The sequence below is a fragment of the Ovis canadensis genome, chromosome 16, assembly GCF_042477335.2.
Source record: "Ovis canadensis isolate MfBH-ARS-UI-01 breed Bighorn chromosome 16, ARS-UI_OviCan_v2, whole genome shotgun sequence".
In the NCBI taxonomy this organism is placed as follows: domain Eukaryota; kingdom Metazoa; phylum Chordata; class Mammalia; order Artiodactyla; family Bovidae; genus Ovis; species Ovis canadensis.
Genome location: NC_091260.1, coordinates 31,563,490 through 31,575,567, shown reverse-complemented (window position 1 = coordinate 31,575,567; position 12,078 = coordinate 31,563,490). Strand labels below are relative to the sequence as shown.

Genomic DNA, 12,078 nt, shown 5'->3' with positions numbered 1-12,078 from the left:
AGATTCTCTGGCGTAGGAAAATGGCAACCTGCTCCAGTATTCTTGCCTGGAAAATTCCATGGACAGAGGAGCCTGGCATCAGGAGCCTGGCAGGCCACTGTCCATGTGACTGCAAAGTCGGACCTGACTGAGCATGAGGCATTCTACCACTTAATAACTGCCAATTATTGGGCAATAAAATAAATACTGCCAATCTTGGGCAATTTATCTAGATGTTGTAAGTGCTAATTTCTTTATCTGTATTTTCCTTATTGTACCTATCTTGTAGGGATGTTCTGAGGATATAATTGCATGAGACACATAAGGAGCTTAGTAAGCACCACTTAGTAAGCCACTAACACTTTCACTTTTCACCTTCAAACAATATAAATAATAACCAAGCACATTGTAGGGCATGTTAGAAGGTAATAATAGTTGTATGGAACAAGAAAAGTACAAGGCAAAGGGAGGTGCTTGTTGCAGTAGTAAATAGGGTAAACAGAGCCTGCCTCATTGAGAAAGCGTGATCTGAGCAAAGATTGGAGGGAAATGAAGGGTTTAGCCAAGAAGAAGTGACCCTGAGGCAGAGGCAAAAGCTAAACCTTGGGGCCTAAGGTGGGACTGTGCTTAGCACAGGCCAATGAATGCAAGGAAGCCAGTATGGCTGGGCCAGAGGAAGCCGAACAGGAAGTCATAGGAAATGAGGACAGAGGGCAACGGCAGTGGAGACAGGCCACAGAAGGCCTTGTCGACCATCGTGGAAACTCTGGCTTCATCTCTGGGTGGAATCATAGGCCATTGCTGGGTCTTGAGTAAAAGTGTGACATGCATCAATTTGCTAATAGATGGCATTGGGTACTATGTAGACAATGCATTGTACGGAGATGTGGGCCAAAGCAGTGAGTCAGAGAGGAAGCTATTTTAGAAATACAGGCCGATGTGATGATGGTCCAGAAGTGGCCAAATTCTGGTGCTGCTTCAAGAGAAAGCCTTTGTTGTTGAGTGAGAGAGAGGAGTCGAGGATGACTTCGAGGTTTGGGGGCTGAACCAGAAGGAAGGTGCTGCCCTAAAAGCTTTCCCTGTATTAACTTATCTAATCTCCACACTGAACTGATGAAGGAAGTAGTGCCAAGGTCCCTATTTTTAGTGGGGACCCTAAGACTCAGAGAGGTCACCGGGTCACACAGCTTGTAAGTATCAGAGCCAGGATCTGACCAGGAGGCTGGTTCCAGAGTCAGTGCTCTCAACTCCTGTCCCAGCTGCCCTCCATGACAGTGGCTTAGTTGGATACAACGTTCTTATGATGGGTAAAAATGCAAAAAGACCAAGGATAATGCTCTCATCTGGGCAAAACTATCTGGGCCCAAAGTAGGATATTTGGCACGAGAATAACAAGAAACAGATTCATGAACAAGATAACGCAAAGCAAGTGGAAGACATGCTGACAAAGGTTCATTCAGCTTTTAAGACAGAAGACAGCAGCTCTGCACCCAGGGATTGCACGTTCAGGTAGTCAGATGCATATATCAGGCCTATTGAAGTTGTAAGTCCCCTTGAGCAACCTGGGCACAGAATGTCCCCTTGAGCGGCCTGGACACCTGTAGCCAATAATACCTTGTATCAAACCTTCTGTCTGTAGCAACCAGGCTGTTCCCTAAATGAATTGAATCCTGCTGACTTTAGAATATATGCAAAGTAAAAATATATATGCAAATATATTTTTAAAAATGCTGCAGCTTGAATATAGGTGTTCACTTAGATGATAAGGGTGGTGCTGTTGATTGGATCATATATGCATGTGCAGCCTGACCTGATAACAGCTGTCAGTGAAAGCCATGACCACACCCAGTTAGCCACTAAAAGAAAGAGCCCTCTGGTCTTCTCTCTGGGGCAGCCTGGTATAACAGGACGTGTTGTGAGCCTGTTTCATTGTGACTGCATCTGCTAGAAATGTCTAGAGAAACTTCTGTCCTCATCTCCCACCCATTCATCTCCTCTCCAGTCAAAAATACACTTAGCTTCTGGAGCGGAAGTATCATAACCCTTGGAAGTATCATAACCCAAGCATCCTTAACCTCTTAGGTAAGGACTAATCTTTTCCTCCTCTTTTACTCAAATCTGGTAAGTCTTTTATTCTCTGTGCTTATGCTATTTCATATTCTCACCAGTTACTCAGTTCAGTTCAGTCACTCATTCATGTCCAACTCTTTGCGACCACACGGACTGCAGCACGCCAGGCTTCCCTCTCTATCACCAACTCCTGGAGCTTACTCAAACTCATGTCCGTTGAGTCAGTGATGCCATCCAACCATCTCAACCTCTGTTGTCCCCTTCTTCTCCCACCTTCAATCTTTCCCAGCATCAGGGTCTTCTTAAATGAGTCAGTTCTTCGCATCAGTTGGCCAAAGTGCTGGAGTTCAGCTTCAGCGTCAGACCTTCCAATGAATATTCAGGACTGATTTTCTTTAGGATAGACTAGTTGGATCTCCTTGCTGTCCAAGGAACTCTCAAGAGTCTCCTCCAACACCACAGTTCAAAAGCATTAATTCTTCAGCGCTCAGCTTTCTTTACAGTCCAACTCTCACATCCATATCTGACTACTGGAAAAACTATAGCTTTGACTAGACAGACCTTTGTTGGCAAAGTAATGTCTCTGCTTTTTAATATGCTGTCTAGGTTGGTCATAACTTTTCTTCCAAGCAGCAAGTGTCTTTTAATTTCATGGCTGCAGTCACCATCTGCAGTGATTTTGGAGCCCTCCAAAAATAAAGTGTCTCACTATTTCCATTGTTTCCCCACCTATTTGCCATGAAGTGGTGGGACCAGATGCCTTGATCTTAGTTTTCTGAATGTTGAGTTTTAAACCAACTTTTTTACTCTCCTCTTTCACTTTCATCAAGAGGCTCTTTAGTTCTTCACTTTCTGCCATAAGCGTGGTACCATCTACATATCTGAGGATGCCTTGCTCTAATTTGGTCTGCTGGCCTTTTCCTACACTTTCCCCCCTGGACCTCCTTGATTTGTTATTTCTTTTTACCTAAAACTCCTTTCCCACTAACCCACTTCCCATTTTGATCTGTACATGACCCACATTTACATACCTTCATGGAGCCTTCCCTGCTACTAAGTGTCAGGACCTTTACTCATATGACACTAACCATATACTTCCCTGTAACACAATCTCCTCTGACAGCCTGCAAGCTCCAGGGGGTATCAACTACATGGTAGGCATCTTTGATTTCTGTTGTTTAGGCTATGCTATGCAGCATGTGGGATCTTAGTTCCCCAACCAAGGACTGAACCTGTGCCTCATGCAGTGAAGTGTGGAGTCTTAACCACCAGTCCATCAGGAAAGTCCCATGTGGTAGGTAGGCATCTTTGTATTTTGTAACACTCTAATGTCCAGGACTTCCCTGGTGGCTCAGACAGTAAAGTGTCTGCCTACAATGCGGGAGACCCAGGTTCAATCCTGGGATCAGGAAGATGCCATGGAGAAGGAGATGGCAACCCACTCCAGTACTCATGCCTGGTAAATCCCATGTATGGAGGAGCCTGGTAGGCTATAGTTCATGGGGTCACAAAGAGTTGGACACGACTGAGTGACTTCACTTTCACTTTCAGTGTTCAGCACAGGGCTCTAAACATAGCAAGGGTACAACAAGTGTGTGAAATGATTTGATTAAATGAATATTTAGATTAAAACACCATCTTTCCATGCAAACATACGTAGTTAAGATTCCAAAATGAAAAAAAAAAAAGATTCCAAAATGAAACACACACACAGAGACATGCAACACCACGAATTTATTATTATAATACACACACTGAAAATCAGACCCAAACTTTGACAATTTCCACAGTTTTCCACAGTCTTTAAAGTAGTTAACAGAAATAAGGGTAATTGAAGAAATGCAACTTCATAATCTTGTAATTTATGCAACAATGCAGTCTGCTCAATTAAGACTATAAAAAGGCAATGTCCCACAGATATTTAAAATTTTATATTTGTATTTATTTATAATGTAGCTATAGGTTCTAAAGAATTCATAGAGCTTTGTATCATAAGCCAGGTTTTGTAGCTGGCCTTTGTATTCGTCAAGTAAGCAAAGCACACCCAAAGGCAAGGAAGTCTTGAAAAGTGGGATGAAAGTCCAACAGAAACTTTATGTAACCCACAGAGCCATTTAAGAAAACAACACCCACCCAGTCCTGCATCCAGTGGCACTCTGATCTGCTGATGTTCATTCATATGGAGGTTGCCTCTGCCAGCTGTGATTTTTCATGTAACGTTCTAGCTCTCTACTCCTATTCATACAGTGTAGAGTGTGATTCCGTCACATGTTGCTATTAGTTCATAGGCACCTCAATCATTTTAAAGGCTACCGAAGATGAGGGAGGTTGTACAGCACAAGGCACAAAGTATGCAAAGATACCAAGTGAGTGAAAGTCGTTCGGTTGTGTCCGACTCTTTGCAACGCCATGGATTGTAGCCCACCAGCCTCTTCTCTGTCCATGGCATTCTCCAGGCAAGAATACTGGAGTGGATTGCCATTCCCTTCTCCAGGGGATCTTCCCAAACCAGGGATCGAACCCAGCTCTCCTGTTTTATCTTCTTTTGGTTTTGCTTCCTTTTGGTCTTTACCCTACTGGGGTCTTTGGGAACTGTGCATATGTGTAACAGCATCTACCATACCTCTTCACTTGAGCTTAGGCTGGATTTCAAGAGCCAAGACAAGAAAACACTTAAGGAGACCTAAGACTCTCATAGAGAAATAAATTAGAGCTGCTGTTTCTTTTACCTTTGCCTTCCTGTTCTTTATTATTATTTTTTTAAATGTAATCTCTCCTTTTATCAACCTTCATCATTTCATACTGTAAGAAAGTGAAATCACTAAAGACAAATAAATAACCTTATGAACCTACTGAATGTGAAGAGAAAAGGCCATGGTATAGATGAATGGATTAGGAGGGAGACACCTAATTCTAGGGGTTTATAGTGGTAGAAACTCAGGCTTTGTTGTACAATAAGTATCATTATGTGTTACACAATGACTGGGTACCGATTGCTTGCAGTGACACAAGCATAAGCAACCCTTCAAGATCAAGTATAACAAGTAAAAAAGCAATATGGAAAAATTCAGAAATGTCCAACTATTGCTATTTCCTGGGTGAAACTCTACTGATCAGTAGTTGGGTTCCCCAACAAAATGTGAAAACAAGAGAATTTTAGAAAGCAGCAATTTTAAAGAAATGAAAGCTATGCAAAATGCATTGCAGTCCTTCATTATATAGTTCATAAATATGAAAAAAAAGAATTCTAGGCTGTTAATTAATTCATAGTTCTGGAAAATATTTTTCTATTCAGTGAATCTATAACAATAACTGTTACACAGTCTCTCTCCCTCGCTCTCTTTATGAGAGACCCCTATCACCAAGTCTTCCCTGGATAGTCTCTGTGCCACCAGTTGCTTCACAAGCCACTCTTTACCCAGCCCTGGAAAACTATGTATAAAATCATTTAATGTGTGCTAATGATATGAGCATTTACACATCTAACCAATGTATATTTAACCAAGATAATCCTTCAAACCATGATCATATGAGAAAGTGACATTACATCAGTAGTACAGACAACTATTTACTTTTTCCTTAGACAAATTCACCTCTTCTCAGAAATATGCAAAGTTCAGTGCAAAAGAGTAACAGTAAAGTGTTCATTAAGCCATCAGAACAAATCACCTTATTTTCAAAATATTAACTCCACCTTAGTTTCAAGTGCATCAATGTGCTAACCTAAAAGATTGTTACCTTGAAACAGTTTACCAAGCAAAAGTGTTGGGAGGAAGTCTTACAAGCAAAACCGGTGCCGGCTATTTAAGAGATTCATTAAAAATGACTTAGTGATTTTAAATGATAACTTATCAAAAACCACGTTAGCTCTTTAGAATGGGAATTTAAGTTTAGAGTAAACAGTGTCTTCTGAATATAGTCAACAAGCAACAAAGCCAAAGCCCATAGTTAAAGGTTTTCAGACCCTGCAGAAGGAATCTTCTGTACTGCATGGATCTCTGCCCATGCTCAAAATATCAAATGATATTTTTCATGTATACTGGGTTTCTTTGAAGACTACTGTACTGTTTCACATCCTTCTTTCAATCTAAAAAATGTGTTAAATAAGATCTTTAGGTTTAAAAGCAGCTGAAAAACTGGCTGCTTTAGGCTCTAATTATCAGAAGACTGTTCTCTGGGAGCTTTGGGCTCTCAAATACCAGCAACCCCAATAACTTATCATAAAAATACAAGCTCTTGGTTTTGAAAAATATACAAAATGCACTGCACATGGAAATATCTCTTGATTGTCAAGGAAGACAAGATATCAATCTTTTTCATAGACTTATGTTGTGCTTGAACTTTAGTGATCTTTGTTTTTGCAGATTCCATGTTTCACAGTTTTGGGTAGCCTCTGACCTTGGGTATAAGCACGGTACCAAAAATGGAGAAAGAGCACCAGGAATATGCAGCCGTAACTCATAATGATGTACACAAAGACTGGAAACTGGTACTTGCAATCCTCCATGAAAAAGAACTGGCCGATGTGGATGGTGATAAGAACGAACTGGATCTAACAGATGGAAGAATGGAAAGTACTGTTAAGCCACCAAGAGTCACAATGGAGCAATTATTTAACGCATTCTTTGTCTGCTTATATTTAAACACTCTCCAACCGCATCTAGGCTACTGTTGAACAGGGAATTTTATCTTTCAATCTAGCCTCCATGGGAGTGAGAATAGGTGGAATAATGTCAAAATGCAGATGGGAATTTGGAACCATTGTTCAGTGGTGCCAAAGCACACAACTCCAGGGAGTGCTATGTAAATTCCCTAGAGCTGTACAGCTGCAGTCCATGGGGTCGTAAAGGGTCCGACACAACCAAGCAAGTGAGCACGCACACATGCAGCACGGTGCAGCGGCGCTTAATCTCAGAGAACCGTCAGTCTCAACTTGAGGTCTTGTCTGAAGAAATACGCTCAGGACCACTACCTTATGGCCTAACTTTTCTATGACAGCTTCATTTCAAACATTCCGTCCTGCTGTTAACCTGGATATTTCAGTTGAGGATGGGGTGGGGAGGGGAATAAAAACGTTCTAATTAGAGACCACAGCATCAGTGAGTCTTCATATTTGCCAGCAGTCCTCCACTGTCATAGGCAAAAATATATCCTATCTGCCAACAACAGCAGAGAATTTTCAAGCTGTAAGAGAGCATTGGTGACCCCCCTCACACGCCCAAGGGCTCTGTGTTCCAAAACGTTCTGCACAGTCTTAAAAGAACATATTACATGTTCTGGGCTAATGTTCAGATTTTTTGGATATCTTTTTTCTCATGACTAAAAAGATAACACGTGTTCTGCGGAAATTTTGGAAAAGTAAAAATCTACACATAAAAATAAATAATGCTTACCCACAATCTATTCTAACCATAGTTAAGATTTTTACATCATTCCTGTTATTATCATCATCAACTTTCCTTGCATTATCTCAAGGAACTTTTAAGACATTTCTGTGTGGTATCCACAATTATTCCTCTCATTTTGCAGATGAGAAAATGAAAGTCAAAGCAGCATTCTCAGCATTCTATGCAGGTGTGTTTGTGTAAATATTATCAACACATTTGAAAAAATAATGAACAGCATGTATTTTCCCTATATAAGTATTTTTCCATATTATTGAAAAGTTTTTACAACACTTGAGAGTATGTTAAATGAAAAAAAAGCCTAAGACAAATTCTATATGCAGTATAGATGTTCTAATTTCTCTACAATAAACATGTTACTTTCCATGTATATAAAATGCTTAAAAAGAAAGGACTTGTGAATAATTTTCAGAACTTTGTAATATTTCCAAGCAGGAATTAAAATAATTTCCTTACATTTGGTTGTTTAGGGTGCTGTCACTTTTGTCAATATGTATTTTACAGCACCACTCTACACCTTTAATTCCCACAGTGCTTTTACTAACTGGAGGAAAGATAAACTTATAAATGTTAGGACTAGGCAGGCAGGCACACAGGAAGGCTCATAATTCTCTGAGAATTTCTAACTTTTAATTTAATATTATATCTAATGAGGTTCACATAATTTTGAGATTATTTTGATCATAAATATATTTACTTTATATAAAGGCATGTTGTGTTAGTTGCTCAGTTGTGTCCAACTCTTTGCAGCCCTGAGAACTGTAATCTGCCAGGATCCTCTGTCCATGGAATTCTCCAGGCAAGAATATTGCAGTGGGCTACCATTTCCTCCTCATATAAATGCATAAAATAATATAAAGATGGTATAAAGATATACATGCTAGTTTAATTGTCTGAGCCTCTTGGCTACCAAATATACTTTGTTTTCAATAATGTTCCTGACAAAAGTTCACAGAAGATATAAAGAATGATGGTATGCCACGCATGTGTGTGTGCTCAGTCATGTCTGACTCTGCGACCCCATGGACTGTAGCCTGCCGGGCTCCTCTGTCCATGGGATTTCCCAGGCAAGAATACTGGAGTGGCTTGCCATTTCCTACTGCAGGGGATCTTCCCTGCTCAGGGATGGAACCCAGGTCTCTTGAATCTTCTGCACTGGCAGGTGGATTCCTTACCACTGTGCCCCTGGGATGCCTTAGAGGCCAGACAATTTATATTCCTATGTTTTGTAAATTTTGCTCTTTTGTTAATATCCTCATTCATAATGAAGTCAAGTGACTCCCAGTTTAGTTTCATATCTGCTTTTAAAGAAAATTAACTACTCACAAGTTGTAATGATGTCAAATATTTTTTCCACCACAAATACTTCTGGAAGCCTGGTCCCAGTGCACACAGTCCATAGTAGGAATACATGACTACATGTACAGCTGTGTTTAAAAAGGCGTGGAATGTTCCCAAACCACCTGGAAAAAAAATCAGAAAACAGGGGTACTGTTCCTTAAGATGAGATATATTTTGGTCTGAACTTTTAGTATATTTCTTTAATTTTAGTGGGAAGAAAAATAAACATGAAATATCATTATTATTAAACATCTATAAAATTAGAGGAAGCTGGATACTACAACCATTTTGTAAAATATAAAATAAAATCTTGGAAAATAAATTAGCATGACTTCATTTATTCTATGTTAACATGAAGATTTTCCCGTGATTTGGACTTACCTTAACAAATTAAGTGGAATTACCTTTTAAATATAATATATTGATAAATAATAGTACTCAAATTCATTTTTAGTAAGAATTAACACATATAAAGCCACAAAGTACACTAATCTTAAATGTACAACTTGATGATTTTTTAAATATGTTTCTACCACCGAATTCAAGATTTAAGACATTTCCGATGGCACATAAAGTCCCCATGTGCCCCTTCTAATGAATATACTCCTTCCAATGTAACTTTTATTCTGACTTCCATCATCAACTGTTAGTTTTGCCTATTACAAACTTCATATAAATAGAATTAATTGTTAATTAATTTAGTTAATTAATTTAGAATTAATTATTTTAGTTAATTTAGAATTCATACAGGATGTATTCTTTGTGGCTATCTTCTTTTAATCAACATACTGTTTTTAAGATGCATCCACATAGATCGTCTTTTTATTGCTGTGTAGTATTACCTGATATGAATTCATCACAATGTATTTATCCACCCTCCAATCAAAAGATGTTTGGGTTGTTTCCAATTTGAGTTATTACAAATTAAGCCACTAAGAATCTATATATACATTTCTTACATATTATTGTGTAAAATCAAATTAACTTTTTTTCACTCTTAATAGTTTTCAATACCTTTAGTGCCACAAAATTTTGGCAGTAGAACCACTGGCTTTCATAAGTAAGCTATGTTAAGTTTGTTTTAATCAATCATTGTTTTTCCAAAATAAATGTTTATTAATTGTTAAACCATTCTGATGCTGTTTTCATTTGACTATTATTAATTGTGACTTCCTATCTTGGTTTCCTCTTCTAATCCTACCACATCTCCCACTGATCACCTTCGATTTAGGATAGAAGACCCTGGAGTAAATATAAGCCAAGATTCTTTGAATTGTCTTTAACTGAATCAGTGAAATGAATTGAAAGTCACTCAGTCGTGTCTGACTCTTCGCGACCCCATGGACTATACAGTCCTTGGAATTCTCTAGCCCAGAATACTGGAGTGGGTAGCCTTTCCCTTCTCTAGGGGATCTTCCCAACCCAGGATCAAACCCAGGTCTCTCACATTGCAGGCAGATTCTCTACCAGCTGAGCCAGCAGGGAAGCCCTAACTGAATCAGTAGTACAGTGGAAAGGGAAAACAAAGTGATTAGTAGATGGTGGGGAAAAAAACAAAACTCTTCCCCACTGTCTCTTTCCTAAGATGAACAATTTAGAAGAATCTTCACTCTTTACATAGAGCCTGATTCAGCTTAGTAATGTTGACTTGGAATTTAAATTTTTCTAAAAATATTCTATTTTATTTACTCTAATATTCTTTGATTTCAGAAATAAAATCTCACAAATTTGCCTAATTACATTAGACAAAGGACTGAATTCATGAACACTGTGATTTATAGAAAGTTTAAAGCAAAACTGAAATTTATTACTTTGACTACAATTTTCTAAGGACAAATGTCATAAAAACTGCTTCATAGCAGAAATAATTACTTTTTAAAAAATCATCCGTAATAGCAACACTGCTAGATACTTCTAAATGTTACCATTGCCAAAGTACTCCTTTAAAATAACCTGTTTTAAATATAAATAAAACTCTTAAAAGTAATTAAGTAGTTTTAAAATAAATATTAAAAATTTTCATATTTAAATATGAAAAAAGTTTTTTTCATGCTATACTATATTTCATAAACTTTTCTCTCCTGAATAGAATAAATCAAATTTCAGCTAATCCTTTCATTATCACAAATTTCAAGTAAGAAGAAACGGAACTAATGAAACTTATTAACAAACTCCCAGCTTCTATTATTTACTTTTGGATTAGTCTTTCTCCCAAAAGAAACATATATAAATAAATTAGTGTGGTGTAAAAACACCTTTTCTAGGGTAATTTAAAAATAGAATAGTTTATGAGTTAAGCTACTTAAATGGGGACAAGCCAGCTACCTCTCAAATCCATTGTCTTACAATTACAGATACACAGGAAATCTATTTCATGCTTGATAATGAATCAGACCGAGCCTTTTTCACTAAGACACCTCTTTCATTTTTTGGTAGAAGAATTCTGTTTTCCATTCAGAAACTTTCACCATTTGAATGTCCTAAAATGAGGCTCCTATGGAATACAGGAATTTCATACGGCAGTAGTGCAGCTGAGAGTGTTTATAGTTAGGGTTACCGATTAAAATAAGCCATCAAATCAAATTAGCTTGCTTATTTTCTCTAGTAGTGATTGTTTTCTAGTGAGTTACTTTAATGTTTGTTCACAGAACAATCACATTTTAATTAGTAATACTTTTCATATCTCCTTTGGAAGACTTTTCTTATAAAGTACTTTGTAAGCTTGCTTTCTTCTTTACAATAGTTCTGCAAAGAATGAATTATAATTAGTACCATCACATTTTACTTCTTTGGTTTGGAAAAAATATAAAGGAACCCCCTGGGTAATTATCACAATTCTCCGTATCTCTGAAAGGGAGTATATACATAATTAATATAAAAACCTGCCACAGAAATATTTTCATCACATTCAAAAGAAAAGCTGGATTGCTATTATCCCAGGGAGGAGTACAATAGGCAAACAGGAAATTAAATACTAGATAGAGATCAGCTGTGCTCTGGTTTTTGAAAGGACAGATAAAGCTGGACAGTTTTATTCTAGGAATGAAAGCCAACACCACACCACATTTCTGGAAACACCCTTGCTCTTGTTGCTGTATTTGTCACTGAACAGATGTCAGGTATGCTGTTCAAGTGTTTGCTAGTCCACAACAGAATCAACAGATATTCAAACAAGAAAATTTAGAAAATGCAGAGACGGATAAAGAAGGAAAGGGAGATCCCTTGTGTCAATATCTCTTAATCACTGTATTTGGGGGTACTGTCTTCCTATTTATTTTTAATT

The 12,078-nt window shown here is 38.0% G+C and overlaps 1 protein-coding gene across 2 annotated transcripts in view; it reads right to left on the bottom strand.

Annotated features, from left to right (window-relative positions):
• Window positions 1–3,768: 3,768 nt before the first annotated feature.
• The window catches only part of ELOVL7 (ELOVL fatty acid elongase 7), an 81,510-nt gene continuing 73,200 nt past the window's right edge, over window positions 3,769–12,078 (bottom strand). For both annotated transcript variants that reach the window (XM_069556474.1, XM_069556475.1), the window contains exons 7-8: window positions 8,781–8,917; window positions 3,769–6,601 (exon numbers count right to left, since the gene is read on the bottom strand). In XM_069556474.1, coding sequence (XP_069412575.1) covers window positions 6,392–6,601; window positions 8,781–8,917 — 347 coding nt within the window. In that variant the 3' untranslated portion in view covers window positions 3,769–6,391. The remainder of the gene's footprint in view (window positions 6,602–8,780; window positions 8,918–12,078) is intronic.